Here is a 22,626-nt window from a genome sequence, read left to right as displayed (position 1 = left end):
GGAGCCCACTGTCCTTTACTCACAAGCAAGGTCATGCTATACATTTTGTAGCATAGTCCAAATACTCTCCTCCTCTCTTGTCTATTAAAAAAAGTCTGTCTTGGGTAACATGTCTCTGAAAGTATCCACCCTCTTGTACAATTCAATTCAAGAAAGCTATGTCACCTTATATCTCCACATCTCTGAACAAAAAAGCAAAGTCATGGCATATGCAGCATTCTTCCACTGGACAAAAGGTCTTCTGTGTGGGAAGACGTGGTCCTGCTGTTGTTGAGATGGCTCAGGGGAGTAGGGGGTGGGACCAAAGGTGAAGATATGAGAACAGGAGAAAAGACCTCCAAAGAGAGAGGCTGGGACTGGGATGTGTGAAGCCTTGGCCCCATTTTATGCACAGCTGTGTTATAAACGTGATGAACTCGCATTTCTTAGATCGTGTTCAGCCTGGGTCACAGGACAGCTAAGGTGGGAATAAAATTAATGTTACCTTAGGCCTGCCCTCCTCCAGGATGTGTGTTGCTAAGAGCTGAAAATTGCTGAAATCTGTCCTCACAGCTACAAGGGCTCAGAACTGTATGAATGATGTACATTTTGTGACACCTAGTTCCTAGCTGCCCAGAGTTGAGGGGAGGGGATCTCTCCATCTTCTTCTGCCTTTGTCTCCTTCAGTCTCTGTTTCTCTCTGGATCGTCTATCTCAGGATGGGTTGACAGAGAAAGTCCTCAGGCTACCTCAAACTTCCTCCTGAGCTCAGACTTTGACTGAGGCCATTCGTCCATTCACTCCCACAATCATCAAATAATAGGCCTAATATTTGTGTGAATTGTTGAGTGACTGTTGTCCAACAGTTCTTGGATTGCAAGACAGCTTATGGGTGTCCTTATTCCACTGGAAAACCACGTTTGAAATTAACAAAATACATAGACATCTTCTCAAATATCTGCTCGCCCTGCATCCCTGCTATATAGAATGTATCCCTCTATAGAATGCTTTCCTTCATAGACCAGAACTCCACAGACCTTATTTTATGTTTCACCTTAGGAGTTACGATTTATAGGGATGGAGGCCAAATTACGAGTGGGGAAACTGAGTACTACAAAAGAGGTGTTAACTATCAGAGCCTCACCGCAAGGCAAGGGTGGGAACAAAGAGAGAACAGTGTTTACACATCTCACGGAGCCACCTTCCTCCTGAGAAAAACAACACACCCTCTATTTATTTCCATGCCTTAATGAACCAGATGTAATTATAAATATGAGGGTGGGAAAGACACTGAGGGAAATTGATTTTGAAGAGAAACAGACAGCTTTTTGTGTCAGAGGAAAGTTTCCCTCAGTGAAGACTGAGCAAGCAAGGAGTGGGGTAAACTTCTCATGTTTCTTGTCCACTGCACATAAGAACATTCTTGGTTTAGAATTTGCGTCAGTTGTTGCTTGTTTGAGCTCCAATGTTGAGCCTAAGTGAAAAGACTCATTCCAGGGATGATGTAAAAATGTTCACATCAAACAAGATGAACTTCTAACTTCCCTGTACTTGGATAATGAGTAAATTGGCCTAGAAATTACTCTCTAGCCAGAAACCCACTCCCTTAAATAAGCCTTTGGTCTTAATGTTCAAATCCATAGAAAACATGGATTTAAGCCTAATATATGTGATATGATCAAAAGTAAGCACACGAAATTCTTGGCAACCTTACCCAAAGCAGCAACTATGCTAATAACCTCCCCGATCCTTGAGATTGACAGGACACCAACTTGACTTAGTTTAGATGCCATTCCTTTAGAAATGGGACTGTCCAAGAGGGCAAGGCAAGTTGCTGGCTCAAGCAGATCCCCGGGAGACAGAGCTCTGAGAAAGCTGGCTTGTGGATCATCTGTGTCACTTCTTTATAGAATCCCAGACTAGGACACCAGTGACTGTCCCTGAAAATGCACCCAGTTGGATTTCTTTTCTGGGAGAAGTAATTAAAATTCCCCCTCCCAGCTAATAAAGTTCCGTGTACTTAATCCATTTCATGTTCATTACATAATACATAAAAGGAGAACAAAACATTGTAGGAGACTGATACACTCAAAATAATGGCCACTCTACAGGGCCAGCACCCAGAAGTGCTTGTGGGAAAGCTGATGAAATGACCCTGAAAAATTAATGGAAATTTTCTAATGGATCTAAGTTAAGTTTAATATGCTCTCTGTCATATTTTCTTTCCCTTTGTACTTGAGAAACCCTTTGACAGAGAACTCTGTGTGTGTGTGTGTGTTTACAGGAGACTTTTTTTTAGTTCTAAAAATTATAGGAAGGAATAGAAGTAAACAAGGAGCAGGAAAACAATGGAGTAAAACTGTGAAATGTAGGTTGTATCAATGTAAAACATGTCACATATATACTTTCACAGCCGATGATTTGATAAATGGAGTTTGCATTCCTTTAACTTAAAAATTAAGATCCTACACAAGTAACAAATTAATCACTTTTTTATAGTGGCCCAATGTTAACTGAAACTGAATTCATTTTAAAGCACACAGTATTTTCAGAGCCTCCTCAAACCCATACCTACTCTCTCTTTTTTTCATAATGAAGTTGGAAGTGAACTTCATTTAGACTCGTTTCCCTGAAACAATTCAACTTTCAAAAGCTACTGAGACACAGGTTCTTTTGTCCCCCCACTGCTTTCTCACCCTCTTAATGGTCTTTTATTCTCAAAGCACTGCGACTGCTATATTTTTTTTAATCTAGTTTAAGAAAAATGGTTTCCTCAAATACTTTTTCATAAAAGGGCACTAAAAAATTGTTTCTCCTAAACTTTGATCACCTTAATTTCTTCCAGTCCTATAAGACTTCTTTAAGTCTGTAAGAGTCAACAGAGCCCAAATTAATTTTGTTCAAGCTCCATCATTTGTTTTACTACTTAATTCCAGACACTTTGAAAATTTTAATAGTAGTTGTTTTTCGTTTTGGTTTTTGTTTTTTGCAATACTTTTCTCCAATTATCATGCCTTCCATGTATTCCTATTTTATTTCCATCATTTCTTTCCCATGACCTAGTCTTCTGCTTCTCCCTTTCCTTTTTTATTTTTCTTTTTTGGTCTATATGTTTGGGATCCATTCTAAGCATTTCCAAAATCATTTTCACCCATAATTCCTTTCACAGTGTTTTAGCCTGTTAGAGAAGGGAGAGTATCATTGTGTGGTATAAACAAGAATTCATACACAGTAAAGAACAGTGTGTCGGTCTTTCTTGGATGAGTGGGCTAATGACTCTTTTTAAGGCTGAATTAAATACTGTAATTGTTAATTAACTCTCTTGATAAGAAATAACTCAAAGTGAAGCATGATTAAATAAAGCAGCAGTATACCAACTCTCAATAGTACAGCATTCCTCCCAAGGTTTTTGCCCTCATTGGCAAACTCCTTATAAGAACTGAATTTATTAAAATTTTGACTCATTTTCCTGCTTGATAGTTTCCTCCTTCAGAATGTAGAAGTTACCAGTGACTGCGGTGGAAAAATGCTAACACACTGAGAAAGAACTTTTTAGTATAAAGTGTTCTAGTAGATAAAATATTTTTTCTTTCAGTCTCTGACTTATACCAATACTGATTCTATTCTATAAAAATTCTATAACATTCTATAACAATGAGAAATAATTTCTTAAGCTTACTTCTTTAATATTAGCTTATGAAATAAACAATGTAGAAATACTAAGAGTATCTTTAATTTTCTTCAGTAGTTCCTATCTGATTCCAAGGGAGAAGGATATAATATTTAGAGATGGAAGGGAACTACCTTAAAATAGAAAGAGCAAGTAAGGCCCATGATTTAGCCATTTTTATGTTTGGCTTACCTGGCATAATGCCATGACATTGTAGGTGCTCAGTAAGTATATTTTGAATGAATGAGGGTGACCATAAGCATTAAATATTTTAAATGGACCCAATCCTAGATAAATAAATTGGAAAGATATCTGTGACATATTTAATTTATATCCCAAAGTACCAATTAGAACTTTGTATACTCTTGGTGTTCAGGACATGAATGACTTAAAATTAAATGTTGTAGAGTATTCATTCGATTTCAACTTCCATCTTTCCCTGATGTATGTGCTGAAAATCCTCTCCCTTCTTATTTCTCAATGAGCTGCCTAAAGAAAATTGAGTTAGTATCAGACCTTTCAAGGAGCATTTTACAATCAAAGAAATATAAGACCCTTATAATTAAGTGACAAGCCCTGCAGACTATCAGAGGTAAAATTAAGAAGACACACTAGCTTTCTAATTCTGGGGTATTTCTTTGTGATCCAAATAAACCCTGCGTTAATGACATAGAATCTGGGTTGGGTCCTGAAGATCTCAACGTAGCAAATACACATCCCAGGTTTGCTTTAAGCTCATACATATTTTGCCAAGAGATTAGTTTTCATTGAAAGCAAAAACACTCTGAAAGTTCTAATACAATTTGAGATATTGAAGTCATCATGTTTAATTTTTAAGAATTATAGGATCTCCAGGAAGCCTTTTGAGATATATTTTGCCAAGAGCAAACCCATTTAAACACCCAAAGACTCACTTTTTTTTTTTTCTGTTCAAAACTACAGATCCTTATGAGGGTGGGACGATTTCTAAATTTGGCAAAGCTCCCTCTCCTGGCACTCCAGAAGTGAACATCAATCACCCCAAACAAGCAGCCCGCAACTAATCAGCAGCCACCTAATGAGTCTCATTGAAAATACTTTAAGCTATTTCTTGTGTCAAGTTGGAAAAAGCTGGGGGGAAACATTCCACTTTTGATTAAGCATCACAAATGAGAATTTTATTTAAGCAAATGCTTCCTGCTAACTAATTTGGAGGATGCACAGGAGACTAACATTTTTAGTGAGGATATGGGGGGAAATACGGAAAGAAACATGAGTATATTTATGGATGTGCTACCCTGAGATAGGTGAATATCTATCACAGATAAAGATAACAGTTAATATTTACAAAAGGGATATATATTTTTTAATCCAAACATCAATTCTCAAGGAGGAAAAGAAAAATATAAGTGTGATTTGACAGGCTCAAAAAACCCTATTTTGATGCACTAAAACCACACAGGAGTGGTGCTAAACCAGGCACCCTTACATCAGGACCACTCACCCTAAAGAGATATTAGAATTCAAGGGGAGTTGTAAATTTAGTGGGAAAAAAATACATTTTTATTTTTACTGAACTGTCATTCAAATTTCAGCATTTCCTTCTTTTATGAATTTAGGAAACCAACCACATTATTGTAAGCAATATCTATGACTTTGTCCCCAATAGAAATCACAGGTATTTTCATAAGGCCATATTTTCATGTATTGTAGGTATCTAGAAATTTTATTATCATCATCATTTTGAAATTATGGTGTTTATAAGACCAAGTGCTAGATCCTGTTTTTTACTTGATGTTTAAATAAAGAAACATTATTTATCACAAATATTTTCTTAAAATTTTGATACTATTTCAATATAATGCATTTCCTATATAATGCTATGCATTATTTTATGTATTAAAAACACTATTCGAAATCAGTATCTTTTAACTTCTCCAGTCTGCAAAATGCAAACATTTCTGGGATAAACCAACCATTAGAGTTGGGAATAGTCAAGAACATATTTTGTCCATATTTGTGATGAACACTTACCTTGACAGAGGAACACTTTAGAGCATTTACTACAACTTTTATGCAATTATATACTATAGTATGAGTTTAATGGCCACACACTGATAAATAATAGTTCCTTGTAAGCTAATTTACTGATGAACAATAGTTAGATATATTGTTAATGCAATATATGCACTGCACATTTTGAAGAAAAAAAAGGAATATTCTTTCTAACAATTTTTTTTTTTACTCACTAACTTTATACTACCTATTCTATAAACTTGAAAGAGCTTGTATTTATTTGGAGCAATTTACCCAGATAAGTCTTCAAAACATAGGACTAAGGGAGATAATAGTAAAGAACTTGGTTTTCTGAAACTAAAAATAGAACTGCCATATGACCCAGCAATCCCACTACTGGGCATATACCCTGAGAAAACCATAATTCAAAAAGAGTCATGTACCACAATGTTCATTGCAGCTCTATTTACAATAGCCAGGACATGAAAGCAACCTAAGTGTCCATTGACAGATGAATGGATAAAGAAGATGCAGGACATATATACGATGCAATATTAATCAGCCATAAAAAGAGATGAAATTGAGTTATTTGTAGTGAGGTGGATGGACCTAGAGTCTGTCATACAGAGTGAAGTAAATCAGAAAGAGAAAAACAAATACCATATGCTAACACATATATATATGGAATCTAAAAAATAAAAAAAATGGTCATGAAGAACCTTGGGGCAGGATGGGAAGAAAGACACACACCTACTAGAGAATGGACTTGAGGACCATGGAGTGGGGAAAAGGTAAACTGGGACAAAGTGAGAGAGTGGCATGGACATATATACACTACCAAATATAAAACTGATAGCTAGTGGGAAACAGCCGCATAGCACAGGGAGATCAGCTCAGTGCTTTGTGACCACCTAGAGGAGTGGGATAGGGAGAGTGGGAGGGAGGGAGATGCAAGAGGGAAGAGATATGGGGATATATGTATATGTATAGCTGATTCACTTTGTTATACAGCAGAAACTAACACACCATTGAAAAGCAATCATACTCCAATAAAGTTAAGTAAATAAATAAATAAATAAAATACAATAAATAAGTTATAGGGATGTAATGTACAACATGGGGAAAACAGTCCATAACATTGTAATAACTATATAGTGATAGATGGTAACTAGACATAGTGGTGATCATTTGTAATGTATAAAAATATTGAATCACTATGTTGCACACCTGAAACACCTTTAATATTGTAAGCCAATTATATTTCTATTTTTAAAAATTTATATAAGAAAATTTTAAAAAAAGAACTTGATTTTCTGGATTAAGGGTTAGAAGTTGAATTACTCCACTTTTACGTCAATATTCTATGCTGTCAAATGGTGACTACACTTTAAATATTCACATTAATAACTATAAATTCCACACTCCTTTTTTTAATTCATCTATCATGTCATTCTTTGAGCCCCCCTGAATGGACACAGTGGTGTTAAGAATTGGTTCTTTGCTTTTTCTATCAGTTTGTGGTTTCCATTTCAACACACAACAAATGACTCCAGTGCTTTCAACATTAGGGATTATTAAAAATATACTTTTTTAAACCATAACTTTATACTAGATTTAGAAATAGAACAACATGACACTTGGGACTTATTATATGGTTTACTGCCAGTGAGGCTTCCCTTAGTGGAAAAAACCAATCAGTCTGTGTGTGTGTGTTTACTACGTCATTCTAATCTCATTCCTCTGGCTCCATTTTCCATGTTGTACTTCCCCTTCCCCTCCTCATTCTCCAAAATCTTTCACTGGATATTTTGAGAGATGCTGGGGAGAGGCAGATAAAAAACAAATGAGAGAAAGACAAAGGGAGGGAAGTAGAGAAACAAATAAAACGAAATTTAATAGAGTAATTTAAAAACTGCATGCATATTCTCATAAAGAGCAAAAGTGAAGAAAATTACACCCAAATTAAAAATAAAATGTCATTTCCCAGAGAAGAGCTTCAGGATGGTGGAAGCATAAGACGTGGAGATCACCCTCCTCCCCACTAATACATCAGAAATACATCTACATGTGGAACAACTCCTACAGAACACGTACTGAACCTTGGCAGAAGACCTCAGACCTCCCAAAAGGCAAGAATCTCCTCACTTACCTGGGTAAGGCAAAAGAAAAAAGAATAAACAGAGACAAAGAATAGGGACAGGACCTGAACCAGTGGGAGGGAGGTGTGAAGGAGGAAAGATTTCCACACACTAGGAAGGCCCTTCTCTGGTGGAGACTGCAGGGGGCAGAGGGGGGAAGCTTCGGAGCCACGGAGGAGAATGCAGCAACAGGGGTGTGGAGGGCAAAGCAGAGAGATTCCCGCACAGAGGATCGGTGCCGACCAGCACTCACCAGCCCGAGAGGCTTGTCTGCTCACCCGCCGGGGTGGGAGGGGGCTGGGAGCTGAAGCTTGGGCTTCGGTCGGATTGGAGGGAGAGGACTGGGGTTGGCGGTATGAACAGAGCTTGAAGGGGCTAGTGCGCCACAGCTAGTGGGGAGAGAGTCCGGGAAAAAGTCTGGAACTGCCGAAGAGGCAAGAGACTTTTTCTTGCCTCTTTGTTTCCTGGTGCGCGAGGAGAAGGGATTAAGAGCACTGCTTAAAGGAGCTCCAGAGATGGGAGCAAGCCGCGGCTATCAGCGCGGACCCCAGAGATGGACACAAGACACTAAGGCTGCTGCTGCAGCCAACAAGAAGCCTGTGTGCAAGCACAGGTCACTATCAACACCTCCCCACCTGGGAGCCTGTGCAGCCTGCCACTGCCAGGGTCCCGTGATCCAGGAACAACTTCCCCTGGAGAATACATGGCGCACCTCAGGCTGATGCAATGTCATGCCGGCCTCTGCCGCTGCAGGCTCCGAGCGCATTCCGTACCCCACCCTCCCCCCCGGCCTGAGTGAGCAAGAGCCCCTGAATCAGCTGCTCCTTTAACCCCGTCCTGTCAGGACGGGGAAGAAACACACTCAAGCAACCTACACGCAGAGGCAGGACCAAATCCAAAGCTGAACGCCAGGAGCTGTGCAAACAAAGAAGAGAAAGGGAAATCTCTCCCAGTAGCCCCAGGAGCAGCAGATTAAATCTCCACAATCAACTTGATGTACCCTGCACCTGTGGAATACCTGAACACACACAATGGATTGTCCCAAATTGAGGAGGTGGACTTTGGGAGCGACGATATATATATATATTTTCCCTTTTTCTCTTTTCATGAATGTGTATGTGCATGCTTCTGAGTGTGATTTTGTCTGTGTAGCTTTGCTTCTACCATTTGTCCTAGGGTTCTCTCTGTCAGGTTTTCTTTTTTTTTTTAGTTCGTTTTTAGTGCTTGTTATCATTGGTGGATTTGTTTTTTGCTTTGGTTGCTCTCTTATTTCTTTCTTTCCATTTTTTTTTAATACCTTTAAAATTTTTTCTTAATAATAATTATTTTTTTATTTTAATAACTATTTTATTATATTTTATCTTCTTCTTTCCTTCTTTCTTTCTTTTTTTTCTCCCTTTTAGTCTGAGCTGGGTGGATGACTGGCTCTTGGTACTCCAGCCAGGTGTTAGGGCTGTGCCTCTGAGGTGGGAGAGCCAAGTTCAGGACACTGGTCCACAAAAGACCTCCCAGCATCATGTAATATAAAACAGTGAAAATATCCCAGAGATCTCCCTCTCAATGCCAAGACCCAGCTCCACTCAACGACCAGCAAGATACGGTGTTGGACACCCTATGTAAAACAACTAGCAAGACAGGAACACAACCACAGCCATTAAAAGAGAGGCTGCCTAAAATCATAATATGGCAACAGACACCCCAAAACACACCACAAGACGTGGACCTGCCCACTAAAAAGACAAGATCCAGCCTCATCCACCAGAACACAGGCACTAGTCCCCTCCACCAGGAAGCCTACACAACCCACTGAACCAACCTTAGCCACTGGGGGAAGACACCAAAAACAATGGGAACTACGAACCTGCAGCCTGTGAAAAGGAGACCCCAAACACAGTAAGTCAGGCAAAATGAGAAGACACAGAAACACACAGCAGATGAAGGAGCAAGGTAAAAACTCACCAGACCTAACAAATGAAAAGGAAATAGGCAGTCTTCCTGAAAAAGAATTCAGAATAATGATAGTAAAGATGATCCAAAATCTTGCAAATAGAATGGAAAAAATACAAGAAACATTTAAAAAGGACTGAGAAGAACTAAAGAGCAAACAAACATTGATGAACAACACAATAAATGAAATAAAAAATTCTCTAGAAGGGATCAATGGCAGAATAACTAGTCAGAGGAATGGATAAGTGACCTGAAAGAAAAAATAGTGGAAATAACTACTGCAGAGAAGAATAAAGAAAAAAGAATTAAAAGAATTGAGGACAGTCTCAGAGACCTCCAGGACAGCATTAAATGCACCAACATTCAAATGATAGGGGTCCTAGAAGAAGAATAGAAAAAACAAAGGAATGAGAAAATATTTGAAGAGACTGTAGTTGAAAATTTCCCGAATATGGGAAAGGAAGTAGTTAATCAAGTCCAGGAAGCACAGAGAGTCCCATACAACACAAATCCAAGGAAAAACACAAATCAATCAATGTGATACACAATATTAACAAATTGAAGGAGAAAAACCATATGATCATCTCAATAGATGCAGAGAAAACTTTCGACAAAATTCAACACCAATTTATGATAAAAAACCCTCCAGAAAGTAGGCATAGAGGGAACTTACCTCAACATAATAAAGGCCATATATGAAAAACCCACAGCCAATATCGTCCTCAATGTTGAAAAACTGAAACCATTTCCACTAAGATCAGAAACAAGACAAGGTTGCCCACTCTCACTACTATTATTCAACATAGTTTTGGAAGTGTTAGCCACAGCAATCAGAGAAGAAAAAGAAATAAAATGCATCCAAATCAGAAAAAGAGAAATAAAGCTGTCACTGTTTGCAGATGACATGATATTATACATAGAGAATCCTACAGATGCTACCAGAAAACTACTAGAGCTAATCAATGAATTTAGTAAAGTAGCAGGACAGAAAATTATTACACAGAAATCTCTTACATTTCTATACACTAATGACGAAAAATCTGAAAGTGAAATAAAAATAACACTCCCATTTACCATTGCAATGAAAAGAATAATATTTCTAGGAATAAACCTACCTAGGAGACAAAAGACATATGCAGAAAATTATAGGACACTGATGAAAGAAATTAAAGATGACACAAACAGATGGAGAGATAAACCATGTTCTTGGATTGGAAGAATCAACATTGTGAAAATAACTCTACTACCCAAAGCAGTCTACAGATTCAATGTAATCCCTACCAAACTACCACTGGCATTTTTCACAGAACTAGAATAAAAATGTCACAATTTGTTTGGAAACACAAAAGACCCCAAATAGCAAAGGCAATCTTGAGAAAGAAAAACAGAGCTGGGAGAATCAGGTTCCCTGGGTTCAAACTATACTACAAAGCTACAGTGATCAAGAGAGCATGGTACAAGCACAAAAACAGAAATATAGATCAATGGAACCGAATAGAAAGCCCAGAGATAAACTCATTCACATATTGCCACCTTATCTTTGATAAAGGCAGCAAGAATATACAGTGGAGAAAAGGCAGCCTCTTCAATAAGTGGTGCTGGGAAAACTGGACAGCTACATGTAAACGAAGGAAATTAGAACATTCCCTAACACCATACACAAAAATGAACTCAAAATGGATTAAATACCTAAATATAAGGCCAGAAACTATCAAATTCCTAGAGGAAAACATAGGCAGAATACTCTATGACATAAATCACAGCAAGATCCTTTTTGATCCACCTCCTAGAGAAATGGAAATAAAAACAAAAATAAACAAATCAGACCTAATGAAACTTAAAGCTTTTGCACAGCAAAGGAAACCATAAATAAGACAAAAAGACAACCCTCAAATTGAGAGAAAATATTTGCAAATGAAGCAACTGACAAAGGATTAATCTCCAAAATTTACAAGCCGCTCATTCACCTCAATATCAAAAACCAAACAACCCAATCCAAAAATGGGCAGAAGACCCAAATAGACATTTCTCCAAAGAAGACACACAGATGGCCAACAAGCACATGAAAGGATGCTCAACATTATTAATCATTAGAGAAATGCAAATCAAAACTGCAATGTGGGGCTTCCCTGGTGGCACAGTAGTTGGGAGTCCCCCTGCCGATGCAGGGGACGCAGGTTCGTGCCCCAGTCCGGGAGAATCCCACATGCCGTAAAAAAAAAAATAATAACTACAATGTGATATCATCTCACACTGGTCAGAATGGCCATCATCAAAAATCTACAAACAATAAATGCTGGAGAGGGTGGGGAGAAAAGGGAACACTCTTGCACTGTTTGTGGGAATGTAAATTGATACAGCCACTATGGAGAACAGTATGGAGGTTCCTTAAATAACTAAAAATAGAACTACCATATGACCCAGCAATCCCACTACTGGGCATATACCCTGAGAAAACCATAATTCAAAAAGAGTCATGTACCACAATGTTCATTGCAGCTCTATTTACAATAGCCAGGACATGGAAGCAACCTAAATTTCCACCAACCAATGAATGGGTAAAGAAGATGTGGCACATATATACAATGGAGTATTACTCAGCCTTAAAGAGAAACAAAATTGAATTATTTGTAGTGAGGTGGATGGACCTAGAGTCTGTCATACAGAGTGAAGTAAGTCAGAAAGAAAAAAACAAATACAGTGTGCTAACACATATATATGGACTCTAAAAAAAAAAAAAAGTCCTGTAAAACCTAGGGGCAAGATGGGAATAAAGACACGGACCTGCTAGAGAATAGACGTGAGGATATGGGGAGGGGGAAGGGTAAGCTGGGACAAAGTGAGAGAGTGGCATGGACATATATACACTACAATGTAAAATAGATAGCTTGTGGGAAGCAGCCACATAGCACAGGGATATCAGCTCTGTGCTTTGTGACCACCTAGAGGGGTGGGATAGGGAGTGTGGGAGGGAGGCAACACAAGAGGGAAGAGATATGGGGATATATGTATACGTATAACTGATTCACTTTGTCATAAAACAGAAACTAACACATGATTTTAAAGCAATTATACTCCAATAAAGATGTTTAAAAAAAAAAAAGTCATTTCTCCAGAGTGGGCTACTTTTCAAGTACTGAAGGAAAAATTTTAATTCATGCTTTGTTTGTTTCTCTCTGTTTCTTCCTTTCTTTGTATTTCTTCATTCTTTCTGCCCCCTTTCATTTTATTCTAGTTCTATTTTAGGAGCTGGGTATAAACAATAGAGAGGGAAAGAGAGAGAGAGGGAAATCTTTGCAGAATTGAAATAGCTTGGTAAGAAAATACCTCACTGGGAAAGTGACTTTTGACAGGACATTTGGGAGAAAGCTTGAAGGAAATAAGGGGACTGGCTTCCAGATGCCTGAGGTATGAGCATTCCAGGCAGAAGGAACAGCAAAGGTCTTAACATGGGGAATATTTCTTAGGAACACCAGGGAGCCAGTGAGTCTGGAAGAGCCAGAAAGGCAATGAGGTGAGAGAAAATAACGTGAGGGGTTAGGACTATAGCTTTTACTTTGACAGAGGAGTGACTGGAAGGTTTTGAACATCAGAGTGACAAGTTTTAACTTACATTTTAAATGATTACTGTGATGGGAACAGACTTGGGCAGGTTGGGGGCAAAGCAGAGAGATCAGTGGGACCAAATGGCACAGTTGTGAGTAGACATGGATACATTTTTGATATATTTTTAGGTAAGTCAATGAGATTTACTGATGGTTTGATATAGGTTGTAAGAAAAAGAAAGGATCTAATGAGGTTTGGGGTAGAACATCTAGAAAAATGAAGTTACCATGAACTCAGATGGGAAAGCAAGTTTAGAAATTGGTTGCTGGACATAGTTCACATTTTAAGTTTGAGCTGCTTCTTACATATCCAAGGGGAGATGTCAAGTAGGTGGCTGGTTACGTCAATTTAAATTTCAAGGAAGAGGTTCACACTAGTGAGATGAATTTGGGAGTCATCAGTTAGTAGAAGATAGTTAAAGACATGGGTCTGGATGAGATTGTCTAGGGCAGTGGTCCCCAAACTTTTTCACACCGGGGACTGGTTTCATGGAAGTCAATTTTTCCAGGGACCAAGGGTGGGAGTGGGGGATGGTTTGGGGATGATTCAAGCGCATTACACTTATTGTACACTTTATTTCTATCATTATTACCTTGTAATATATAATGAAATAATTATACAACTCCCCATAATGCAGAATCAATGGGAGCCCTGGGTGTGTTTTCCTGCAACTAGATGGTCCCATCTGGAGGTGATGGGAGACAGTGATACCAAAAGTGTGTTGCTTATGTTCAGATTACTCCTTAATTGTCACTTGCCACTCACTGCATTGATAGCGTTTTGATATGGGTCTGCAAGTAACTGATTTATTATGGTCTCTGTGCAGTCAAACCTCTCTGCTGATGATAATCTGTATTTACAGCCGCTCCCCAGTGCTAGCATCACTCCCTCAGCTCCACCTCAGATCATCAGGCATTAGATTCACACAAGGAGTGCACAACCTAGATCCCTTACATGCAGTTCACGGTAGGGTTCATGCTCCTATGAGAATCTAATGCCGCTGATCTGACAGGAGGCGGAGCTCAAGTGGTAACGTGAGCGATGGGGAGCAGCTGTAAATACAGATGAAACCACTTACCTCCTGCTGTGTGGACTGGTTCATTATAGGCCACAGACTGGTACCAGTCTGTGGCCCAGAGTTTGGGGACCCCAGTCTAAGGAGTGGATGTAAATGTGAAAGACCATAAAAGAGAAGATGTCCAAGGTAAGGACTTCGGGACACTCCATCAATTAAAGGTGTGGGAGATGAGGAAGGACCCGCAAAAAACTGACAAAGAGCCTGCAGAAGGATAGGAAAAGTACCCTGCCATGGTTCTTCCAAGTACCTTAACATTCCCTGATTTGGAGGCACTATATATGTGAGCAGCTATAGCTTAATTCCGGAAATGCTGTAAGGATGATGTCGTTTATTTCAAATACGTTGAAAGATGCTGAGGAGTGTACCATATGCAGCCCACTGATATTTTTCTTTGGTTTGAATTAAGACTTGCAGGCTGCAGAAAACTAAAAATACATAACGCTGAAAAATGGACACACAGAACACTATGTGTGTGTGTTTTTCACAGTTTCCCATGACATTTTAACTGAGCTTGGAGGATATTGTTCTCCTTTCCGTACACTTGGTGTGGCTAATTCCAAATGTGTGGGGATTACAATCCCGCCATGTGACAGATGGCAGTGTCGCACACAGGACTCTGCCTCCGCTGCAGGGATGAACAGAAGGAAATCATGGCTAGGAGAGAGAAACTATTTATTCAGCTGCAAATAGCGGCACAAAGGAGCAATGCAAATTAAGAAAGTTACCAGCCTCCTTCAGGGTGTTCCCTCTTCTATATTACCACAAAATATACTTTTATTTTCTGAATTCATGCTACCTCCATCACTACTGGAACAATCAGTTGTATTTGCAATAATACCCTACTTATGTTATGTTAAGAGAGCATTCAACAAAGGTTAACTTTTAGTTTGGGAAAAACTGGCTTGCTTGGGCAATCAAGTAATGATGCCTGAGAGTAGAAAAGTAGTGTAAGAGAAAAAGATAGAGCACCTATGTTGCTTATATAAATCTGTATTTCCAATTTAAAGGTCAGATACATTTGATTGGGAAAAAGACCCAACCGCATTTTAAGATACTAATAATCTAGAGTGTGGCATTGTGTAGGGCCCACCCTGCTTGCTCCTCTTGGGGCTTTGAGCTCCTTTCTCTGACCAATAGCACCTCCCCCAGAAGCAAATCAAGGAAGGAAAAGAAGGCAAACATTAAATGCCTTGGTTTTTCGAATGCTGTGTATCACTAGTCTTAAGAAGAAGAAAAAAGTTTTGATAGAAGAGTTAAATTTTGACTAAGACGAGTTTCCGGATATTTTGTGAAGTTAATTTGTTCATGCTTTCTCTGTCTCCCATTCTGGAATTCATATCTTAGAGACACAAACCCAGTGAGCAGATGACTTCACTTAGATGTAGGGGGACAATGCCTCTCTGTTGCTTCACAACCCCCTCTCTGTATGGCTGTTTCTGTCTGTCTCTCTCTCTCTGTTCTGTTTCTCTTTCCTCCACAGTCTATCCTCATCTCTCCCCTACAGTAATATTGTTAACTTTAGAATTAACTGACTTTTTTTTCTAGATGAGGTTTTTGAGGTTTATGGTAATAACACAAATTATATTATTTGCTCTTTGGGCTGTATAAAGATACATTTCTCAGGTCTCATTTCATACTCAGTCAAGGGGGAAAAATTCATACCCTGGCTGATTACTGTTTTGTGCTGTAATCATTTGTTTTAGGTAGTGGGTGGGGGATGACATTTGAATTCTAAGATTCAAGTATACCAATCCGTGAGGCAAAAGTTGATAACTGGAATTGTTGAACTTTTATGTTTAAAATGCATTTAAATGAGTTTGTGGAGAATAACATCTCTCATTGTATTCTTAGCTATTGCTCTTGATAAATATTAAATAAAATATTAAGAAAAACTGAGCTCACCTCTTTATAGCTTCCCTCCTTTTATGGAAATAATATGTCATAAAAGAAAGCCAAAATTTATTTAGCTTTATGTGTACTCTTCCAAGCAACACAAATGAATTAATAGCAATTTATAGGAATTAGCAAGGATATCTGATTGACCTCATGGAACAAATCTTTTATTTTATTTTATTTTATCTTATTTTATTTTGTAAAGTATTGCTTTACTCCTTTGGACTCCATGATAAAATTGGGTCAATGAAGGTGATACAGTTTAATGATGTGGTCAAAAGCACCCTGAGGAAATATAAAGTCAATGATAATTCAACTTGTGTTCAAGATTTATAGCCACCAACTTTGTGGTATTGAAGAAAATCCCATTAAGCATTTACTGCATCTCTTTTTCTCCCTGCAGAAAAACAAAGTATTTATCTCTCTTTACTATGATTAGAGAATTGTCACCTTTAAAAAACAATGTTCTTTGTCCCCAGAGAAGAACATAACAAGAAAATCACAAAGCATTTTTTTCTGAACTTCTTGGGAACTGCATTTGATGATCCTAAGTTTACTGAGGCATTTCCTGTAAGTGTGCAGAGGTGTGCTTTACTGACTGCTACTTGGTGTCAGACACTGAACTGTGTGCTTCACTTACTTGAAACTTTTCAGCAATCTCAGAAGGTATATTTTATTACCCTCATTTTCCAAATGAGAGCACCAAGTTTCAGAAAATTTAAATGACTTTCTGGATGCTATGGCTTGAAGTGCTAGAGCCAGGATTTGAATCTAGAGCTGAAGGTGAAGATCTATATGCTATGACAAATTGTTTCATTTTGTAAATTACATAGATGCACTTGTGTGCATGTGGTGGGGGGCAAAGGGAAGCATATGCAAGCCAGCCAACAGAGCAGATGACAGTATGGTTCTTTTGTCTTCAGTTTGGAAAATGAAATATCTCAGTTTGGAAAATGAAATATAAGTGAATGGAAGTGAAGTTATGATTTGGGGCCGGAATGCTGCCGTACCATTGAGTGATCTACTTTACACATGAGGCCAGTTCCCTCAGGTTGGGAGACAAGCAAAATGGAAGAATCTCAGGTCCCAAAGCTTTTAAGTTATCACCAGAGAGCTGGACGCCTATTCAAAATATTTCTGAAAATGTACTTTGGATTCTTTCATTATATTAGCTTATAGCATATCCTAACTAATATGGAATTGAACATATTTTAAACATTAATTAACAGATTAAACATTAATGATCTGCATTACAATCAAGGACTTAGAAAAATAATTGAGTAAAACTGAAGAAAGTAGGAAAAATATAACAAATAGGAAAAATGAATGTAGAGGAACAAACTAGAAAAAAGAGAGAGCAATAAAAACACTCAGTTGTAGAAAAATACTATTAACATAGACAAAATGTTGATCAAGGAAAAAATTGGAGAGAGAAAAGCAATACAAGGATGGATAGATAACTAGATACTGAAAAGAAGACCATAACTATAGATAATATTGAGGATTTTTGAAATGTTAAAAATAAGAGAAGCTATTGATAATGAATTTAATGCACATAATGAATAATGAATGGTAATGAATTTAAAAGCACAAAATGTTAATTATCTAGAAATATGTAAGTTAAAAAAATGTACTCATTGTAAATTTAAAAATCTAAATAGACCTATATTAATTAATTAATCTAAATAGACCTATATAATCATTACAGAAAAATACACATACAAGAAAAGCAAAAAACCCAGATGTTTTAACTGGTGTGTTTTACCAAGTTATCAAGAAATAAGATTACCCTTTTCTTATAAAACTCTTCCAGAGTTTAGAAAAAATATAAGGTTCCTCAACTAAGTTTGTGAAACTAGTATGAGCTTGATAATGATTCTGCTAATAAATAAAGCCGGGAAAATTATTAATGGTTATCATTTATGAAATAGATGCAAAAATACTATATGAAATAGTAAGCTGATTTACACTCTTGTGTGTGTTTGTACATGTGTGTACATGGGTAAAACAAGCTCATGACTAAATATGTTTTAAATCTTGAGAATATTAAGATACTTTAAATTTAGAAAATACATTGATAGAATGCATTGACAATGTAAAGAAAAAATTTATATCAATCAATGCAGCAGTCATTTAATAAAACTCAAAACCAACTTATGAAAGAAACAATGAGTAGGGTAATAATAGAGGTAAGTTTCCTAATCTGATGGTTCATATCTATGAAAAAGCAGGCAAATTCAATGACAGTGAAATGTTAGAAGCATTCCCTACCTTAGTTATCCCTCCACATTTTACCTCTAAGTTTAGACTAATGAGATATAAGTTCAGTTTTATGTGGTAGCTTCCAAGAGACTTCCTTAAGAGGTATCTGGCCCATGACTCCTGTCCTTTCTCTTTCTACTCTTCCTCCTTCCTGTCACCACTGCCATGAAGGCTGCTATGCACCAAGGGTGTTGAAGTGGGGAACTGGAAAGTCTGAGTCCTTCACAACATGGAGCACCAGGGCATCTCCAAACTGCAGCTTCCAGACTTAAGGTCTAAGAAAGAAAGAAACTGTTTTGTTTAAGCCAGTTTTACCATGACTGCTTCTTCTCAACACTCCATTGGGAAATACTAGCAAATGTAATGAGAGAGTAAAAAGAAATGAGATATCAATTATAAATAAATATACATAAGTTGAAGTTTGGAGAATTATACAAATCACAGAGATTTATACTGCAACACCCATCAGCTACAATTTCACACCCCCAAAATTGTCAGAAACTAAAAGGTCTCATAATACCAAATGCTGATAAAGTCATTGAAAAACTACAAATTCTCACACACTGCTAGTGGTAGTCTAAATTTTTTTAAACTACCTTGGTGAGTATATACAGTGACCTTTCATAGATGTGAGTTCCACATCCACATGCAGATTGAAAATATTTGGAAAAAAATTCCAGAAAATTCCAAAAAGCAAAATTTGAATTTGCCATGCACTGGCAACTATTTACATAGCACTTACATTGTATTTATAGCTATTTATACATCATTTCATCGTGTTAGGTGTTATAAGGAATCTAGAGATGATTTTAGGTATACAGGAGGATGTGTGTAGGTTATATGCAAATTCTGCACCATTTTATATAAGGGACTTGAGCATCCACAGGTTTGGTATCCACAGGGCTCCTGAAACAAATCCCCTATGGATACTGAGGGATGACTTTAGTTAGAATTCTTTAGTCTGTAAGCAACAAAAATCTTATGTCAATTTGGCTTAATTAACATGAGCATTTTCTATCACCTGAGTCCAGGGTTTGGATGCAAACCAGGCTTATAATGGCTCAACAGTCTTCAAGAACCCAGTTCTCTCAAATTCTCTTCTGCCATTCTTAATATATCACAGACTGGCCTCTTTCTTGGTAGCAAGAGCATTGTAGCTATTCCATGGATCTCATCCAGGCAGACAACATCCAGAAGAAAAAGAAGACCACTATGTTCCTATAACTTCTTTTTAGGAGTGAGGAAACCACTTCCAGAGGTTCATGCTCCTTTGGTCAGCATTGGTCATGTGCCCATTCTCATACCAATTATTGGGAAAGAGAATGGAAAACATTGGAGCAAGGTTTTTAGTAGCAAAATGTTAGAAACATTATATTCACCAATAAACAAATGGGTGCACTTTTATATTATATCGTTATAATAGAACACTATATAATAGTACTAACAAGAGTAATAGGTGACATTTATTGAGGTGTTACTATGTGCTGGTCACTCTTCTGAGCATTTGGCTAATATATATTCATTTTTCCATCACAAAACCTAACGGGGGTTGGACATTTAAACTGAGACAGCAATTTCATACTGTTTCATAGCCATAAGACTGACAAAAATTAAAAGGTCTGGTAATAACCAATGTTGTAGATACATGTGTCGTGTGTATGTACCTGCATATATACATTATGTAAAGATATATGAAATAGAAACCTCATATACCACTATAAAAGTTTAATTTTTCAGATGAAAAAAAAACTGAGGAGTGAAGAAATTAAATAACTTAAAGTTACAAAGCTATTAAGTGACAGAGATATGATTTGAATTCAGACAATCTTTAAGTTGCAGTTAAAATTAACTAATTAGATCTCCAAGTATCTATGTGGAAAATATTAAAAACAGTCTTGAGTAGATGGCAGCTCTTCAACATAAACAGAATAAAAACAGACTAAGTTTGTCAAGGGAGAGGGAGTCATTGTGAGTTCAGTTGGGAGTAGGTTGTATTGAAGATAAAGAACAAGGACGATGTCCCATAATTATAGATACAACCTCTAGGAGGCAATCAGATACAAAGATTTCAAAAAAGGTGTTTACATCTGGAAAGCTGAGAGTTATGAAGGTAGCAGTGGAAATTGTGCAAGTGGACTTACAGTGAAAAGAAGGAAGTTAGGAAAGAAAGAGTCCTGAGGGGAGGGAAAAAGTGTCCAGAAAAGAATACTGAGAAAATATCAAAGTGGTTGTAGATGAGAGAGGAATGTCTGAGACATGACCTAAGAGTGAGCCTTGAGAACACACACGGTAGTCAATAGTGTCCAATGCTACAGAGAGTAGTAAAACTACTTGGTATATCATGAAAGACCTTGACAAAACCAGTTTCGAATGCAGTTATAGTTAGAAACTTGCATCTGTGCTTCAAAAAGTCCATAGGAGTAGGAGGGTAGGTGAAGGGTATTTTCTTTTTCAAAGGAGGTTTGCTGGTGGAGGGAAAGTGACTGTTAGAGCATCAGCCAGAGAGAATGAAAGATTTTTCAATGGAAAAGACATGGCAATATTTTTTGCTTGTGCAAAAAAAGTCAGTGGTAGGAGAAATCTAAAATACTGGAAAGATAGGAAAGAGTAGGACTTACTGTGCAAGCAACATCTGGAGGAAGATGGGCAAGCAGGGGGTCAAGAGCAGAGGTGGAGAATTCAGTCTTGAACATTGAGAAGTAATGGGGAAGGGAACGAGTGCTCTTCCACATGAGAAGACAGACAGATGGAACAAAAGAAGGGGAGAAATGAGTTTTATCCTGCTGTGTTTCCAATCAGCTTTTCCCAGAAGGGATACTTGGAGAGGAAAGCAGAAAACAGACAGGTGTTCCAAGGTCTGCTGGGTAAAGTTAATATATAGTTGCTTGATTATTCAGGTCTGAGTCTCAGGACCAAACAAAAAGTAGTAGATTAAAAGCAATTCCTGCAAATTTATGAATCACATCCAGTTGCCCAGACACCAGTCTCCTGACCTAAATTTCTCCCTCCCTTAGTGAGTGGAACTGGAGTGTTTCCTGTGTGGAGACCATCCTGATTTGAAACCAAAAACCAAACTGAAACCAGAAAAGAGTTCAGGAAGAGTCTCCCCAGATGTCAGCGTCAAAGCCAAAGGCCACCTAGAGATCATCCACAGGAACTCTCTTTCATGGAGGAGGAAACAAAGACATGATAGCCGCAAGGTCTTCACATTATTGATTGCTGAAGGTCTTATGCTTCCTTTTCATGGAACACATTGGATATTTTACCTCTTTCATTCATTTGTGATTTGCCTCCCCCTATGAGTATGTGCTCTCCCTGAGAGAAGTGGTTTTTGTGTCTTTTGCTCACTGCTATAGCCTCAACCCTCAAAGTGTGCCTTACATTTAGAAGGCACTTGATCATTATTTGCTGAGTAAATGAATCACATCTAATCCAGCGCACTTTCTACTTTCACAGAGAGCCCTTCACAGTGAGATTGATACAACCACCTGCTTGCAAGTAACTGTTTTCATTACCTCCTTCTTCATCAGGTAGAGAAGGCTCTGAGGCAAAACAGAATTCAAATCCGAGGCTGCCTGGTCTCAGAGCTCAATGTTGGATGAATTCAATTCATTCATTTAGTTCTCCGTGAAAAAGACTGAAGGGATTTTTGTGGCAATAGACAAAATAACAATAGGATAAATGAAAGCCAAATCAATATTATGTGATGAACTATATGGAGTTTATACAACATTGGGCTTCATGGTTTATTTTTTGTACATCTACATTTATATCTTTATCCATAACTTTATATCTATGTCCATGTTTATGCCATACAAGAGAAATATAGTAGTAAGGATTCACTAGGTCTGTTAGGAAAATTGTAACTTCTTATGACCCTTCTTCTGCTGAAGGGAATTCTCTATTTTTCAGTTTTTGTGTGGAAAAAATATGAGAAAGAGACATTATGAAGTGGGCAGTTTTAAAGAAGAGAGCTGGTAGATCCTGGGTGAATCTCAGAGAGGTATTTCTTCCTCTCTCTGAAGTGAATTTTTTTTTTTTTTTTGCAGGAGTCATCT

At 37.8% G+C, this 22,626-nt stretch overlaps 1 protein-coding gene across 1 annotated transcript in view; it reads right to left on the bottom strand.

Moving 5' to 3' along the window:
- The window catches only part of F13B (coagulation factor XIII B chain), a 221,022-nt gene that overhangs the window by 82,394 nt on the left and 116,002 nt on the right, over positions 1 to 22,626 (bottom strand). Inside the window, 1 exon segment of the mRNA XM_024764048.1 lies at positions 14,414 to 14,489. Within this exon segment, the coding sequence (XP_024619816.1) occupies positions 14,414 to 14,489 (76 nt within the window).

This window comes from Neophocaena asiaeorientalis, unplaced genomic scaffold, assembly GCF_003031525.2.
Source record: "Neophocaena asiaeorientalis asiaeorientalis breed wild unplaced genomic scaffold, Neophocaena_asiaeorientalis_V1.1 scaffold594, whole genome shotgun sequence".
NCBI classification, from domain to species: Eukaryota; Metazoa; Chordata; class Mammalia; order Artiodactyla; family Phocoenidae; genus Neophocaena; species Neophocaena asiaeorientalis.
The sequence above is the reverse complement of the archived record's forward strand: the minus strand, read 5'-3'. Positions and strand labels throughout refer to the sequence as shown.